Source organism: Pomacea canaliculata, linkage group LG3 (genome assembly GCF_003073045.1).
Source record: "Pomacea canaliculata isolate SZHN2017 linkage group LG3, ASM307304v1, whole genome shotgun sequence".
Lineage (NCBI taxonomy): Eukaryota > Metazoa > Mollusca > Gastropoda > Architaenioglossa > Ampullariidae > Pomacea > Pomacea canaliculata.
Window position 1 is genome coordinate 21,340,566 of NC_037592.1, and position 18,231 is coordinate 21,358,796.

The 18,231-nt window shown below is 36.2% G+C and overlaps 1 protein-coding gene across 4 annotated transcripts; it reads left to right on the plus strand.

The window, feature by feature from the left end:
* The first annotated feature begins 1,073 nt into the window (after positions 1-1,073).
* On the plus strand, positions 1,074-13,919 carry LOC112559709 (mitochondria-eating protein-like). 4 transcript variants are annotated; one of them, XM_025231051.1, is made up of 11 exons: positions 1,074-1,230; positions 3,760-3,865; positions 4,545-4,779; positions 5,058-5,153; positions 5,616-5,816; positions 6,452-6,592; positions 9,057-9,264; positions 9,521-9,679; positions 10,801-10,976; positions 11,294-11,420; positions 11,711-13,919. In XM_025231051.1, exons 1-11 carry the CDS (start codon positions 1,144-1,146, stop codon positions 11,867-11,869), a joined length of 1,695 nt encoding a protein of 564 aa, XP_025086836.1. In that variant the 5' UTR covers positions 1,074-1,143; the 3' UTR covers positions 11,870-13,919. The 4 variants fall into 4 exon arrangements, with proteins under 4 accessions (XP_025086836.1, XP_025086837.1, XP_025086838.1 ...); XM_025231052.1 differs by having other exon boundaries at positions 9,072-9,264; XM_025231053.1 differs by lacking the exon at positions 6,452-6,592.
* The last annotated feature ends 4,312 nt before the right edge of the window (positions 13,920-18,231 follow it).

Consider the following 18,231-nt stretch of genomic DNA (forward strand, 5'->3'; position numbering starts at 1 on the left):
ACTTCTCTTTTTTTTTTACATTAAGTACATAATTAATGATCGTACTTAACACCCAGCTTTAATTGTTAAGCTGTTTTAAAGAATTCAGCAACTTTAATTGACCAGTACTAAGTTTTACAATTTACTGCAACTTTCATCTCAACTTGCTCTTTACAGTCATACAAATTAATAGTTATAGGTGAATGTTTAGTTTGTTTGCCTTAAACGATCGAATAAGTATATACATATGTATATAGGGTATACGTGCTTTTGCATAATGACAAAATTAATTGATCCTGAAGCACCTTGTTTAATTTTCTTGACTTGTCTAATATGATCGATGACTGATAAATTTTGAACTAAACTAGCTATAAAAAAGGATAAAATGACATTTTCTCCTTAATTAGGTCTCGGGATTTTCTTTCATAAAATATATAATATATATATATTAACTTAAAATATGAATTAAAAAGTGTGAGGGGCACTCTTGGAACTTGGAACACTCTAGCTGGGCCCTCTCACGCTTTTATATTTTACGATAGATCGATCGAGTAACCAAATACAATACAGGAATCGACAGCGAAAATTTTATTTTTCGATCCGTTCTGGTATAGTACGTAGCAATAGTATATATTTTATGGACAGGCACTTAATTTTTAGCTGTCTTTTCTATATTCCCTAAGGTGCGAAATCACCTTTTGATGGATCGAAGCACTTTTCCCTTTCAAAATCAACAACAATACCCTGGCCTGTTAAACGTCCGCTTTTTTTCACATTTTCATTTTAATGGGCATTCCAGTCCCAGTAAATTATTTAACTATATATATATTAATAAAAACAACGTACACATACTGGAAACCTATCCAGAGGATTCTTAAAGTTTTAAGTATTTTGTGAAACTTTAATTTTACATACGCTTAATTCATATCACATTATTTGCTTGTCCTTCCTAACATTCTGCTCAGCAGTTTATGTTTTTACATCTCATATACATCACGAGCTAATATCCCTATACACGTCCTTGTGTACATGGTTTCCTTCAATAAATTCTCCCTGATCAATGGAATGGAGTGCTCCCTCGTCACATGACCAGCTCCAGATAAAACGCATGCGCTCTGAGCTTGCTCACTGGACGACGGCGGTCGAAGGGAAAGAGCGTCGAAAATGGCGGAGTCGTTGAGAAGGCTGGTTAACATCGGGACGTTTTCTGTGCTTCAGGAAAAACTTGAGAAATGGTTGAGCGACTATTATGTGAGTATAAGCATGCTAATTTTTAAGTACCTATTATACCTTTACACGCCTCGTAGTTTTACTTTTTGCATTCGGCTTTCGCTTTTTAGCGCGTTTCTAAGTCTCAAGGCAAAAGTTATTCCAAGAGGTATGTGGAGGGAAAAAGACACATTAATTCTTATTTTATTTCATACATAGTGCATAGTCACAATGTTTTAAATAAGTTCTCGTATTATCATTAAATATTGAAATATGCTTTAAGTTGTGTGTATCTGAAACTGAATATATATCATGCTGGAGATTTAACTTCGGCCTCGAGAACCGCCGAAAAGGTGACTGGTCCAGACTTGGTCGCATTACCGGGTTTGGATTAGGTCCAAATTTTACATACCTTAAACGATTAAATAAAAGTCTGTTGGAAGTTTTGTCTGCACAGCCTACACTATTAGAAACCTCATACTGATAAGCCATGCACTTTGGTATATAGGCAGTCATTGCATAAAAGGATTTTTTTGTACGGTGCTATGTTAACGGGAGATAACGTAGTTAAGCATCATTGATTTCTTTGCTGTAGGAATGTTAAAGGGCCTGGAGGAGTCGAATAAGATTTTGTCAGTTTGAGTGATATGACAGTGACATGGCATCTTTAAACAGTAACATATGTATTTTTCATTATTTTCTTGGAGCTTCCTTTAACTGTGTAGGCAAAATAGCTCCATTTCCCTCCCAAATTCAGAAACTTCCACTTTAAACCCCTTCCATGTTCCATCTTGCAGTAGTACTTATCCCTCAGTCTAAACAATGTACTAAAAGGTTAAAATGATCACATTTGAGATTTGTAGCTAGGCATTGTAGATGCATGGTTTTTCACTTAGCATAATCTCAGCAATCAGTAATGAGCAGTAGATTATATTTATAACCACTTGATAGTAATGATTGTATTAAAGTAAATGCTTTATTTATACTAGTAGTATTTTTTAAAACTGAAATTCATTACTAAGTCACTTTACAGAGAGAGCAATATTTTTCGATATGTATATAGAACATAAGAGGTTTTTAATTTTATAACCATTTTAAATTTTGTATTTTTCTTTAGAGGTTATATAAATTTATGTTTGTGTTTCCATGAACTTCCAATAAGAACCAATGGTAATGTACTGTCATGTGATTTAAAGAAAAGCACTACTATACCAGTAACTTATTTAAATAGAAAGCCAACATAATAATAATAACTCTTTTGTTTATGGTAGACAAGTTAGAACATGTTTAGCATTCATTACCTGCTCTGATTCTAAGTTTGTTCTTACACTGTTTGACTTTTTCCCGTGATATCATGCAGTAAAATCATCTCTTTTAGAATTGAACAGTGAGAGAATTTACTCTAGTTAACATAACAAATAATTAGTAAGCCTTAGCTTTCATTGGGGTTTTTTTGGGTAGGGTGGGGGTAAATTTGCTTGTTTGTTTGAGTGCCCTTTGCAACTGTAAGTAATTTTATATTGTTTTTTAGCATGTAGCTGAAAAAACAAACATGGAAACAGTTCCAACATTACTTGACTAAAATGCACCAGATTCCCACATCCCTTGAGCACTTCATTTCCTGTGATTTTGTTTTCTCTTTGTCTCTCTTTCTGAGATTAGGAGGCCAGAAAAAATATTGCCAAAGGTCAGCATTCACATTAATAGCACTTTGCTAATTGTTTTATAATTAAAGAGTTTTTTTCACGGACTTAATTTTGAAAACAAAAATTATGGCAGCATCAAGCCCAATCAAAAATGCTATGTATGATCAAATAAGGAGCTTTTAAAAATATAGCATGTCATAATAATGCAGTCTTGATGAAATAGCTGTATCTTCTCAGTGAAGTCTCGTGAAATAATTAAAGTACATTACTGAAGACACAGAAATTTGTTTGCCTCTGCCCACATGTGCACATCCATGCACATGCATAGACATGCATATCATGTGTGATAAATAGAAAAGAAAGTATGGTAGTGTGTAGGCATTATTAGCACACCATTCAGTAAGATGACAAAGGTATTTTGAAGTAGTGTGATTCCTTCCTGGTTTATGAGGGTTTCCTTGCTAGGCTAGTTTCCTAAATCATAGGGAGTGACTCATCTGCCACAATCAGACTTAAAATGTACAGATCTCTGTATAGCAGTGTATGAATTAATCATGCATGGTAGAGGCAATAAAGAATCAAATATAACTCTGGAAGGTGAATTTGTGTGTGTCTAACAAAGTGACCTTTTTCCTTTCAAATGAACTGAATGCTGCATTCATATCACGTTTGCTGTCTCAGTTATTCTCACAGTTAATCATCTAAATTAAAACATTACTACCAATAAAATGTAGAAGTATTGTTTTTATTGCACTGTGTTAATCACCTTGTGTTATATAATTGTAATTCTTCAAATATGTTTGCATGTCTGTACTAAGAATTTTTATTTGCTTTTTTCTGCAGTTATATTTGGAGGAACAAAAAAATGGCTGTTATGATGTTAGTAGTCTCACTATGTGTTTGTTATTTTTACTAAAAATTTTAGATCAACTCTTGTGATCAAAATACTGCACGCTGCTGTGAAATCATTGAGCTAAATGCTAAAGTCCAAGGACAACTGTTCAAGCTGCTCAGCCTTTGTGCCCAAGAAGGTTAATGCTCAGTAATTTATATAAATTTGTTTGTGAACACTATTCATTAATATAAGATGAACAGAATAATATAAAAGTGCTTTTCTTGTGTTTAAGTCACTAAACTTGCTGCATCTTTATTTGCATCAACTCCATCAGCAAGTACACCAAATGAGTGTATATATATAAATAAAACATTTTCCTGATAATATAAAAGAGCAGTAAACTTCTTTTCATTTATTATTTATTTGATTATGTTAGTTCTTGTACTACAACAGCATGTGTGGAATTTTTTAATTTTAGAGCTGCACCATTTTCAAGTCCATTTAATTGCATGCACAGAGAGAGAGAAAGGGAATATGTATGTGTGTGTACACACTTGTTTAAGATATAGGATTTATTAGTGCAAGATTATACTTTTAGATTTCTTCTCTCTTTTTTTTCTTTTTCTGTCATCAGTTTTCTGACTTTTGCTTCCAGACCTAATATCTTTCTTTGCCAAATAAATACACTGTCTTAATTGTCCTATTCAAAACAAATGGAACAATTATCATTGCTCTCTTTCCATAGTGCATCTCTCCACACTAATTCTCTTTCCACGTAGTTCCTCCAAGGTAGTGGTAGATGCTAAATGGGATTAATATAGAAAGTGGTAAATTGATGCACATTTAATATCTCCTGCTCCACATAAAAATTACAGGTGGCCTCTATGGTGGAACCAACATCATCAAATCACGTCTGCTTCCTTGGCTGGGCCAGAATTTTTTCACCTCTGGTGGAGCACTGACAGCCGATACCTCTCTGTCTGTTCTTGCTGAAGCTTCTGCAAAAGAACGTGAACTTAATGAAATGCAAACCATATATGAAAAATCCCTGGATGAACTGGAAGTGGAGCTTCGAAGCACCCAGGCAGAATGTCAGAATCTTAAAGACGAGTGGGTTAATGAGCTTGTTACCTGTTATAAGTCATTTTAAATTCTATGCTAGCATTCTTCTTTATTTCTATCTTAACATGATTGTCTTAAACAGCATCTTTTAACTTTTGGTCATTTCCTATGTAGTTTTGAAAATAAATTGATACAGATACAGAAATTAATTTAGAGTTCACCTCCTTACATTTTTCCATTAATATTGACATTATTTTGATGTGCGATTGACATGCATTACAGAAGTGTTGTTCACTACATCCTCTTGGCTGTTTGAATTGATACAGGCTGCAGGAGACAAAGATAGAGTTAGACCGTAGTCTACGCTCTTCCACTAGTGACAAGATGTTTACTGAACTTGAGTTTAATGACCTGAGACGCAAGTAAGATCTCTGTTGGTTCTGCTCATTTGTTTTCAGTTTGTTTTTCTCTGTCTCTTTTCACTGTTTCTTTCTTGGGTATTCTTTCTTTCTTTTGGTTACTTTGAACTTTTAAACATTGAAAACTACATAAACTGTGTTTCTTTACATTTTAAGTACAAATGGTTTTAGATGTAATTGAAATAGTTAATGATGGTTAATAAATGTCAAACATTTCCCATTTATATGCATAAAGGTTTTGGTTCACTTTAACACTTCTGTCATAATTTATATGTTGTCATTTTTCCCCTCCCTGCAGCCTTAGTGTATGCTGGTTTCCTACATTTCTTAAAGTATGTAACTCATCGCTTATGAAAGTGATTAGTGCTCATGGGCAGCATCAAGCTACTGTCGTCGTTAAAGGTTCATCATTATATTATTAGCATTTCATCTCACATGAGCAGACAAATCTTAATTTTTACTCAGACTGGCAGAGGCAGAAGAAGAAAACAAGGCCCTTCGTGCCAAAGCAGGCTTATTAAATGATTATCAGAGTGAGGTGAGACGATTGCGTGAAGACATAGCTCTTTTAACTACCAGACGAGATGTCCTGAGCAGTATGTCGCGAAGTCCCCCCCAAAGTCCAGCATTGTCTATCAAAAAGACCGAACTAGCATACAGCAATGGGTAAGACAAGAGATTGGTTGCATTGCCATGGCTTCTGGTTGTAATCAAAGCTTTTTATCAGAAACATGCCTTTTGCCCTGTCTGCAGAAAGTTTCCTCAGCTGGCACTGCTTTTTTTTTTTGGTTGAGGCAGCTATTGCAACATCTAAACATCTCAACTAACTGGTTTTTTGTTTTAAATCATGAAGCTATACACCTTACCCTGAGACTGTATGCCTGTAGTTCAGTAATGGGTTTATTCTGACAATCTTCTGTACTCTGTTTTTGCAGATATTTACAACTGTAAATTTCTTATCGTTTGCAGCTTTGCTGACATGACATGTATGACTGCAGTGCCTTTAACAGTAACAGTGTATGAACAAAATTTGTCTGCAGTATTTGTATGAGTGTGTGTGTATATATACTTTTAACACAGACGTATGTTTATCAGTAATTATTGCTACTAATTAATGTTTTCCTTCTGTGCAGACTTTTTTAATAGAATGATTGACCAAGAGAATCATGTTGGCTCCCATACACTTTTTTTTCCAGGTTTTGTAGGACTGTTACTATCACTTGCCGTCCAGAAATTTGATTATTTATGATTGAGGATAGGGTTTGATCTTCTTTTCACATCTTGGTTCTCCTGACCTATAGGCTTCGAGAAGCTCAGGAAGAAATATCCCGTTTACGTATAAGATGTGGCCTAGTGGATGATTATGAGCGCAAAATTCAAAATCTCAGGGATGAACTGTATCTATCCTCCAGCGTCAAACCCCGCCCTGTCCTTGACACTAGGTATGTGAATACAAGGCTTTGACAGAAGAATGGGTTTGTTTTCTTAACGTCTTTTCTTTTTTTTTATTTGGACAGATTTTATTATTTGGTTTACTTTATAAGAACTACATTAGATTTTTTTAACTTTTTTAATTTTATTATAACAAATCTTTATATTTTATTTATCATCTTCTTGTCAGTCATTTTGACAACCTTGAATAGTTTTAAATGTCTTTCATACTCGATAATAAAATAGTTACTTTCAACATTTTTCTGTACAATTTATATCTATATGCCAAGTATGTGGGAAAATGCAGTGTTGTTAGTCCTACCAATTAAAACTCTTATTTTTTTCTTTATTACCTTAGATAATCATTGCATAGGAGGACTCCAGCTAAACTTATTGTGAAAGGCGCAACTTTTGCTACTATCAGAAAATAGTCCTTCTGCAGTCTTTAGGAGTAGGAAAGCAGTTAACTCTGGAAAATTTGTCTAGTCTATGTCCCTTATTAGTAAAGAACTATTTTATATCAATAAAAATCAAAATTCCCAATCTGGTTGGTAATAGAAAATGATTCAAGGAAGAAAACATTAGTGATTTTGATCTTGTCACCTATTTATGTTTTTCATTCCACATCTCAAAATGAGCGAACTTCAGGAGAGCTCAAACTAAATTTTAGAATGATGATCAAAAGTTAGATTAATAGTCTTCTTTGTAAAAAAGTTAGATTAATAGTCTTCTTTGTAAATTGTTTCTATTTAAACAGTATTTAGAGAGTTTTGGAACATGAGAGAAAGATTGTCATAATCTGTTTCAGTTGTGCCATCCTTTCTTTGTGCTTGCACTAACTATTTATCTTTATTTTTATTTCTCTGTGCTTGGCTTCAATCCCACTATTGCCAATGGTCACATTATGGTTTGGTAAGAAACCTTTGTATTTCCACCGTTTATAAGCACATATATATTTTTCTTGTTTTAGCATTTACAGTAACCTCTTAGAACAGTTGTATTGTAACAATATTTACACTTGCTTTAGACTTCTCTGGTAGCAAAGGAAGTATCTGCATTGTTTCTTCTTTAAATTACCTCAGACTTCAACCACTGTTGTACAGTTTTACATTGTTATCTCCCTCCATCTATCTAAATACATGTTTCTGGCAATAAGTGATATAACTAACCGATGTAAATAGGGTATTAAAATCCATTAGCATGCTATATGCATGCAGACTAGGTCAGAAATAAATGTTCTGCTCAGCTTACTATTATTGAAAAAATGTATTTATTTATTCCACTTGTTCATTTAGGCAAAGAAATCAAGAATTGTTTTCTGCTACTTGTGCTTCGGCTACAGAATAATGATTACCAGTATGACTAAAGCATTTGCTAAAACATTCCATTTTTTTTGCTGTAACTTTTGTATTTTGCTGTAATATTATGACAGATCACTGTTTTACAGCACTCAGGCAAAAACATCTTTGATTTAGCTAACATTTTTGCCTTAATTGAAAAAATAATTAAAAGAAACCCTAAAGTCTTATGTGAAGTATGTGAATGCACATTCAATTTGTGCATGTGTGTGTGGGGCAGCAAGGGAGGGAAGTAATCTGGCTTACTTATTGACTGATCTTACCTCAGTTCTTCACCTGCCAAGCCAGAAAGTGAAAGATTGTGATCTTCCAGTCTGCACTCCATTTATCAAATAATTACTCAGGCATAGTAACTATCAGTCATGATTGGCAATGTAATAAGGTGGAATTGCGCAGAAGGGACCCATTTCTAGCATGGCAAGGGTGAGGCAAGGTTTCCAGCTACCTAGAGAAATAATCTAGGGGAAGCTCGTGTATTGAGAAGCAGAAATGATGAGATAATGGGCAAGATAACAAGGACAAAACTGTGTTAAACAATTATATGTCTTGATAATCATGATAGATGCACATGTTTTCATGTAGAAAAGGTATAAATATGTGTGGTTTATCAAACATTTCATTAAAAGGTATTATAAATAGGGGTGGGGAGGTTGCCTCAACATTACATAGCTTTCATGCAAAATTGCATTTTTGAGTTACGTCTTCAAAACTTTTTAAAAGCCCCTACTATCAGCTGACCATTAATTTTTAAGAGCATTTTTATCTTCAAGGTTGACAATGCCCAATTAGTGATTTTATGTCCTGCTTACGCATGACTGCCAACTACTTTGATCTAATTTTGAACTATCCAAAAAAGATAAAGGTCTTGTGCATTCTCTCACTTTCTTTGTAAACAGAGTAACTTAATGCAGTTATCTTCATTAGTGGTGAAGTACTTTGATAGTTATTCATTATTTTATAGTAATTATATAATAACTATTTCACCAAAATGTGTCATAGTGTTATTTAGCAAAAATTGTATTCACTTTAGCCAGAATTATAAAGACGTTACGATGCAATGAATGTATGAAAAGAAACTTAAAGGCACAGCTTAGTGTTTGTCTTTTGTTGATGTTAGTGATGACTTCATCAGCACCTACCGCTACAAACCTGGCCTTTCATCTCCACTATCTATTGATGACCCTGTCCAGCGCATTCGCCAACAGAACTACATTGCACGTTTTAATGATATGTTTGCGCAAGATCGCCTCGATGCTATGGACACACTTCGCCGGTTTTCTGATGACCATGAGAACAATCAGAGAATTATCTTTGCTGCTATAAGTGTAAGCATTCATGCATATAGTAGCTAATCTTTCAGGGTTATATTTTTACTGCCATATGAAACACAATATTCTGTAGATAAAGAGACAAAAAACAAGAAAGTGGTAAGGTTGGGAGTGTGATTGATTAATCGAGTGAGATATTGTGTGTGTGTGGAGAAGGGGGAAGCGCACATGTAAACTGTAACTAGATCTTAATAATTTACATGAAATGTTTTTTTGTTGGTGGTATTAATGAAGACTTTGTTCTTTCATACAGGAAGCATTCAGTGCAGCTAAAATGGAATTTCGCCAGTTCAAGATGAAGACTAGAGCAAATTTGGCAAAGACTCATTATGGACCTGAAACTCTAGAAGAGGCTGTGCAAGATTACATCAATCGCAACACTGACCTTGTTGATGTTCCAGGCCTAGTGTCTGTAAGCTTATTGTTTCCCTTTAAAACCACAGATGCTGATCTCAGGAGATTCGTAATGATTCATCTGTATCCCCTAGTGAATGTTGTGCATGCTTCTGTGGTTAATACTGACTGATTTTGAGTTTGAATCAAGCCTAGCTTAAACTAGGTCTGCCTTAAAAAGGTATAAATTTTTGGTTCTTTAAAAAAATAAATGAGAACTATAAAAGATAATTATATAAAGTTAAATTCTTTGAAAATAAAAATAAATAAAAATGAAGAATTAGACATTTCATAACTAAATGCAGGTTGAGTATTCTCATTTTCTTATCACTAACTTCTTTTTAAAAAGTCATCTAGGCATGTGACACTCAGTGGTTGATGTTTGAATCATCAATTCCAGCAGAAAGTGTATTACAGTGGCCCCAATTCACTAATATAAATCATTGTTATCTATGACCAAGGAAAATAAAGCTACACTGCATAGAATATCATCCAGAATGATGCACTTGGGATGAAGTCCTTTTGATAGTTTTGTTATCTTGAATGTGAAGAGTTGGTACACAAAATGTTTTCAGGGAAAGTGCTTACTCAGCAAATGGGCCCATTGGTAATCAAAGGGAAATAATAGCAAAATTCCATCAGAATATGAAACTGCTTCTCTTGATACATACTGTATTTGTTATTATGAAAACATATTCACCTCAGGCATGATGCAAAGTATGAGTTGATGAATGCTGCTTGGAAGTCCTATCCTTTGCTAAAGCCTTTTCCACATAGATGATAAATCTCATAAATGTTTTATATTTTACAGAATCTTTCTTCATTGCAGTAAATCAGTTTTGAATTGTTTGTAGTTAATTTAGGCTCTAAATAAAAACCACAATTTCATTAAAAGGAAAGTATGCATCTGATTTTTTTTCCAGTCTTAGTGGAAAGTGCCTTTAGTTGGTTATTGTTATGCATCTTCAAAACGATAATTGGGGAAATGCTCTCAGTTCAGAATACTTCATCAGCATGTACACTTTATGAAATGTCCACTGCTTACACTAGATTGCATTAACAATGAACAGAAGACTGACGATGTGATTGTTTGAAATCAGGCAACCTATAATTTGGAATTTTTTCAAAAAAATGTTGCAGGATGTGATTCGGGCACTAAATCGTAACCCGAAGATCTTTTTGCCACCAGACACTACCTATGCTATTATCCAACCTTTCATCCGAGAGGCTGTCAAACTTGCCTGGCAGATGAGTTCTTTAGCACATCCACTGGACATTGCTGTTGCTTCTGATGCTGAGCTGTTTGATGACAGCAAGTATGGAGCATTTACTGTTATTGGGTTTATTGGTTTTCACTGAATTGCATCACTTTGGGGCATTGTCAAGATGCGCTCATGATGTACAAGTTAAATTTGTGTCAAGCTTCACAGTACTTTTGCTGAGTGTAGGATTGTCAGAAAAAACTGCTTGTATTTGGAGAGACAGTGGATATTTCACAATAAATCATTTCATTCCAAACTACTTATCAGTTTCCTAATCCTTTGAATTGGATAGCAGTAGCTGTTTTACTCATTCATTTAAACAAGTTTTGTGATCCTGTAAAAATAATGCATCCTGTTTCTAACAATGCTAGGTACCGTCGTAGCTATGATTCTGAGTACACTGCCCCCCTTGTGAACCATCACATCTGGCCATGCCTCATGCAAGGTATACGAGTTCTTGTCAAAGGAGAAGCACATACTCGTCGTGGGGCCTCTCTTGTAAGTATTATATATATATATACCAATGCAGCTGTTGTTAGTATGCTCATTAACTGTGCAGGGTGGAAGAGAATGAAAAACAGGGTAAAAAAATGAGGAACGCATGAAAAGCAAGACTCAAAAAGCAGTTTCATTTCTAGTCTGGAAAAGATATAGTAGAAATAAATTGCTTTCACTTTTTTGTGCCCATTTAGTGATGATTATTAACAAGTGAATGGTTTATTTTCTCATTTAGAGAAATTAGACTTATAACATACTAGCACCTTGCTTTTCTCTTTCTTTCCAATCAGTCCTCACCTACAAGGGGTCGTAGTCCAACAAGGTCTTTAAGCCCAGGTCTCCGTTCTTTTAGCCCAGCTCGGTCTCGATCTGTGAGCCCTTCACGGTTTGCTCGTAGTCGCTCACCAAGCCCTCTGCGACGCTCTTTCAGCCCTCGTCGAGTCATCTGAACACTTTGTGAACTATAGGCAGCAACTGTGAAATATCAGCGCTATGGTAAAGAAGAAATGTTGCTAGGAGCAATGATTGATGATGTTTCCATCCTTTTTTACTTCTTTTTTAACATCTAATAATAATCATTTTAGTATTGTGCAGTCTGTGCATTAGGGCTTCTGGGAACATAACAGCATCATAATGGAGAAACAAATCGCAAAAGCAAAATAAACAAAAATAACCCTAAATTTGTGGTTTTACTGTATTTTTATGGTTTAATTATAGGTCCAGGATCAAAAACTCGTGAGAATTATAAAAGTCTAAACTTTATGTATCAGATAACTTTCCATCAATAGCTTCTGATACAAATGTGTACTTTTGCTTCTAATGTTAGAGCTCATTTTTTGACAAATTCTCCACACAAACTGGTAAAATTCAGGATTTTCCTTTTGCTGTACTTGTGTGATGTCACTACTAAGTTACCCAGGACTTGTACAATGATGATTTTCTGTTTGGGTTTTCACTTTTATTCTCCTAATCCCTCTATTTGCTATTTGTCATTATGATATCAACTTGAAATTTCCTTCCTTATGTTGAAAAAATGTAAAGTTTTGCTTATTTTGATGTCTATGAACCTTTATACTGCTGTTGAGCAACAAACGAGGCACGCAGAGTATACATTTTCAGGGAGCTGAAACATTGGATAGTTTAGCCCTTGCATTCAGGATGTGTCACAAAAGGTTTCAAAAAGTTTTCCGTCCATGTTTCCTGATTGTAGGGATAGAAAGTTCATGAGTTTTTTTCAAGACCTGAACAGCATTTTTTGTGATAAGTTTTTACATTGGCATTTTAATGTGTGAATTCCTTTTCTGCTGCTTTTAACTGATGACAATCTGTTATTGAGGGTATTTTCCTCTGATTTTTCTCTTTTAGCATCCATATTGTGATATTGGCAGTGTCTGTGATAGTTCTTTATACAGGTAGCTTGACACTACTTTTGAGGCTACCCTCTTTGGTTTGACCAAGGTAGTGTCTTTTGATTTATATAAAACTTAAAAAAGAAAAATTTGAATATTAGGTGAGCAGCTGAAGTTAGCCCAAATGAGTTCCCATCTGGGCTTATTCTCTCAGTTAAATGCTGTAAATTTGCTGACCATTATTTTCATCGTATGTAATATTTTGTCACTAAATACTAAAGGTCCTTAGAAAACACACTGAGTACTGAAAACTAGTAATCATGAGGCAAGCTGACACATTTTGTTTTCCCCTTCACCGTTTGGGCTTTGCTAACAATGTTTTTACAGTCTTTCTGGTCCAATCATGAGACTGCTGTAATGCTTATATTTTTATAGCAAACAATCATGGTATGAAATCGAGACTTTTGGTCCAGGCTGTGACACAGCTTGCTGCAGAATTTAATTAACAGAACCATTCCTGTAGTTTGGGTGCTGTGCTTTATCACAAGACTTGATCATCCTTCCTATCTCCTGTTAGAAATGGCTGTAAGAGTGAAAATATGCACACATTCCTTCTTATAAATATTATTTCAACTTTTATTTCTGTATCTGTATTATTTCTTGTAGTAAAAGTGATTACCACAATTGTCTAGTATTTTTTTTTTTCAACATTGTTTTGATATATTTACATTTATATTGAAAACCAGCATGTTTTGGTGACCAGTAGGTGAGAGAAATTTATTTCCCAGCTATCAGATTAAAAAGACTTTGCAAAATGCTCTCATATTACCCTATTTTCTGGGGTTTAATTCACCAGTTATTTCAGCCAACTTTAGACATGCCTTCTGCTGGGTTTCTGAATAACTGTCTCATTTTATTTCACTCAATCTTTTTATGTGGCTTATACTTCCCTTTCATTAAGTACAAATTTGCTGTCATTAGACTGTACTGCCACATGATTTTCATTTTGGCCAGTTCTGTTATCCCATTTATTTTGTTGTATGCTGATAGCTAGATTTCTTTTGTGTATTCAATTTTATAATCAATTTAATAACCTACCTACATTTGTTTTTAATGGATCAAATAAACTGCTGTCTTTTTTTATCATGTATGTAAGAAAATGTGGTTTCCTTTTGTGATTGATAGTGTCTGTGTGCATATGAAACCGTCTACATAGTGTTAACAGGAAATCACAACACATTACAAAGCCTTTCATCACAGACTACTGCTAGGTTTAAAACAAACTTCAAGGATGTGAATTAGATTTCTTTTGTTTAATATTTTGGGCTTATTGTAAACAAACCAAAATTCCCAATGTGTAATTACCCAAGACTTAGTAGTAATCCCAGTTTTTATATGTAATCTTCCTTTTCTTGTTGTGGATGTAAAGAAGCCTGATTTGTTGACATGATGCAGTCTACGAAGCTCCCAGCACAGTTTTCAGAATGTGACTGCTGGATGACTAGGTTGGCGTTGAGCCTGGAAGCTATAAGACCACACTTGTTTAGATTTTTTGATGACTCTTCTATATTTTTGCAGTCTAGAACAATCTCTGATTTCTGGCCTGTGAAATTTGACTTATAAAGATGTGTACAAAACAACGGCATTGGAGCTTGGGAGAAACAACCAGGGGAGGCAGATGATTTCTCAGTTGTAAGTCTAGAGATAGTTTTGCAGAATTGTCTGGCTTCTTGTGAGTTGGGAGGAAGCTTATTAGATCCCAGTTTAAATGTCTTGGGAAATTTGAGACCTCCACTGAACATCTGAGGGCTCAACAGATGCTGATATATGATATCATCTGCATGGGTCTTCTCTGGCTTCTGGATAGAGTTAGTGTTCTCATTAACACCAACATCACAAGTATAGGAGTTTTTACCCTGCTTAGGACACAAAACATTACTTGCATTATGATTGTTTTTCTTCATAATAGACTTGATGTTGACTTCTGAAGAGTGTTGAACTGAAATTTGTGTCTTGCCACTAAACCCAAAACCTGTTGTGCCAGTCCTTCTGGGGAGATTGGGATCTGTTACAGTTCTTCGTGGCAAGCGACTTCCTTGTCTGTGGCCAGAAGAAACTTTGTGGAAATCTGTCTTGTGATGTGTCTCTGACCACTCCTGGCCACCTTGATCATGGTTAGCCTGGCTGTCTTCGGGCTGCTCCAATAACACTGTAGTTTTATTTGTTGCTGGTTTCTGAACTGTTTTTGTATTAAGTTTCAACTTCATTTTTACAGGCTGTTGATTACTTTCCATATCTGAAGCGAATGATACTTTAGGTTTTAAGGAACTATGCGACATTGGTATAAAAGACAAAGAGTTACGAGGTTGACCTAGTTGTGTGGGAGTTTTTGGAGAATTGGCCCACTGAGAGGCCTCTGGGCTATTGTTTCGGCTTATAAAATTTTCTGCACTGTGAAATTTGATCGTGGCAGCTGATCTTTTCAATGGAGGTATAGCTGGTCGTCTTGGTCGTGAAGGATTTCTCTTATCTCGTACAACTGTAAAGGTATCTGGACAAATGAAGGGTTAGAGATGGTGGTGTCTGATCTTGTAATATCTCGAATTGACTGCCTGGTAACGACATGGACCCTGTGTGTCATTTCAGTCTGGGCGCAAGATTTCTTACTTGGTGATAAGACTGGATGAGATTTGCTTTCATCATGAGGAGGTTCTCTAACTCCCGACTTAGAAAGTAGGGATGGTTTTGGAATACTCTTTTCAAGAGTAATATCAGAAGTTATTTTGGAAGGTTGGATTAATTTAGGTATTCTAGATAATCTCCTCCTTTTTGTATTTTTCCTTAGTGCCTCTGATTCTGCTTGAGATTTGATGTCCTCGGTATTTGTTTCTGTGTTGTTACATGAAGTGATCTTGCCCTGTGTAGACTTTGCTGAAACTGAATTAGAATCCAATACAGAGCTTTTGTCACAACAGGAATTCAGTGAGTCAACAATAGCGTGGACTGGCTTGCGCGTGTAAATATTATCTTGCTGCTTAATATCTCCATGACTTTGTTCATCCACATTACATGAAATGGTTTCTTTCTGTGGAGAAATTAGCTGATGCTGGGAGGAGTCAGACCTTATAGCACAGATGAGACGAGTGTTTCCGGGGACCCGATTTTCTGGCAAAACTCCTTTGAAAGTACCAGGGGGCAGAAGAGACTTCGCATCACTTAGCTTTTCCTCCTTCAAAAAGATGGTAGTCACCGTCTCATCTGTACTTGCAGATGGTGCCATATTGGCGTCCAGATAACAAAAAGTCTTCGAGTGGATGGCATCAACATCTTCTAAGCTTTTGACTACCGAATCTTGTGCATCGGTTTCCCGTTCGTCGTTATCCGAGACTCTGGAGACGCCTGTGGAATTCACGTCAGTCTCTTCATCTGCCCGCTCTTTGATAATGCCACACTTCGGGAACTCGCGCTCTCCGCAGGATGAGCAGTCCTCGCCTGTATCGTTCTGGTTGAGCATCGCCTCGTCCTGCAGGTACTCTGCTTTTATTGCACGTTGCTCTAAATCGTCCGAGCCTGGACTACGATCTTTCTCTGCCTTTATGTTGTCAGGCTCTTGAGCTAACCCGAGCATTTCGCTAGATGGTCCTCCTTCGTCCCCAGCGGTGCCTTTGGGTTCATGAAAATAAAAGGATGGCGTCTTTTGATCAGGGCACTCTGGAAACATAGATTCTGCTGCTTTTTCAACAAGTTCTATTTCTGCCTTAATGCTCAGATTTTCCAGCGATCCAGAACATGGGAAAGATGGCGCCTTTTTGTTGTCGACATCGCCTTGCGCAGTGGGAGAACGAATTTCAGATAAACCCTTTGATTTCAACGTGCTTAAGCCAGAATCGATATCCACCGAGGAACTTGTTGAGGCTACAGCATTTCTAGATGTTTCTTTCTCTTCTTTCTCTTCTTTCTCAATGATCTTTGGCTGAGAAGATAATGAGAGCAGATTAATGGCAGGAAGACTGGGCGAGAAGTGATCCCTAACGAAACAAAACTTTTTGGCCCAGTCAAACTTTCCTTGCTGGGATTGATTCGATGGCGAATGGCTGAGTGCTCCTTCTTGACTTGTGCTTCTGGCCGTGGGTGATCTCGGGGAGTTCGTTTTCCCTTTCAAAGAGTGTCGGCTGTTCTTCCGTAGACATGGGGGATCTACGTCCGAGCCAAAAGCCTGGAGGTCACATTCCATTTTCGGGATACCCCAACACACCACTTACAGGGACAATTAGAAGCGTAGAGAGAAAAGCATGCGGGAGTGGAGTCCCTGCCAGCATTTTCACTCCTTGAAAATCGTAATTAACTTTAAACTGACGTTCCCAATGACGTCTTTATGTTTACGCACGAATTGGGTGACGTCAGCTTTCAATTCCGCCCCTTCCCGTCTGTCGCCATCTTTGGTCAGTGTTTCTCTATTGGGTGAGTGGGTAGTCTAATGTTATCCATAATAAATGACCAACAAAGTGTTTTTATAAAGGCCTGGTTCCAGAATCCTTTTAGTTAAAGTCAAAATAAACTCTGTACCTATGTATAACGTAGGGGTTACCAACAGCTGTTGGATTGGGAAACTAACTTCCAGGGTGAACTGATATCCCGTGTTACAAGTACTTTGCTGATTGCCAGACCAGACAATAATAAATAATAATAATAAATATAAAATTTGTTAAGCGCATACTTACACTCCTAAGGAGCATGCTGTTAGCGCGTAAGAGCAAGAACGAAACACAGACAGCATACGAGGGACAGGAAAACAAACAACATAAAGCTATAAAAAAAAATAAACAATCGTGATAAACGAAGAATAAAATCAAATACAGAAAACACAAAGAGAGGTTTGACTTGTCTATCATAATATGCAGACTGATAGTAGCTGTCTTGTTTAGCAAGAGTCATGTCCGCAGTGACGATGAATCCCAGATTCCTGATGGAGGACGCAAAGGTGATGTTGGTTTTACCCACCTTGATGTGACTTGGTGGACAAACGAGTGAAGATGGATTTCTTCAAGGGAGAAAATGAGTGAGGTAAAGAGAGTCCCATGCTCTATGAGCGAAGTAGTGGTGAACTGAAGTAGTTCAAAGGTGAGCTCTATGTGGAAAGCGGAACTCATCCTTTCTTTTCACACCCATTAACTTCCACGATAAATCGCATACTTTCTCTGCTAAAGAACTGATGGATGGGTGTTTTCCAGCCACAGGCCCGAGCAGTCATCGAACCAGCGACCGCAATCGCTAGACATCCGTCTGCATAGCTTCCAGACAAAGGATGAAAATGCAGAACTCTTATCCCTGTCAAGCCAACACACACACACACTTTAACAACAAAATAAAATAAAGCAGGAGCTGTTCACAGCTTCAAACGAAACGAAGCTAGCTAGCATCAAAAAGAACAATACATTTCGTTACTTTCCAGTGAGCTCCAA

Coding starts and splice junctions, on each gene's coding strand:
- LOC112559709 (XM_025231051.1), top strand. CDS start 1,144: ATGGCGGAGTCGTTGAGAAGGCTGGTTAACATCGGGACGTTTTCTGTG. Junction 9,265..9,520: donor TTATCTTTGCTGCTATAAGT/GTAAGCATTCAT, acceptor TCTTTCATACAG/GAAGCATTCAGTGCAGCTAA. Junction 11,421..11,710: donor CTCGTCGTGGGGCCTCTCTT/GTAAGTATTATA, acceptor CTTTCCAATCAG/TCCTCACCTACAAGGGGTCG.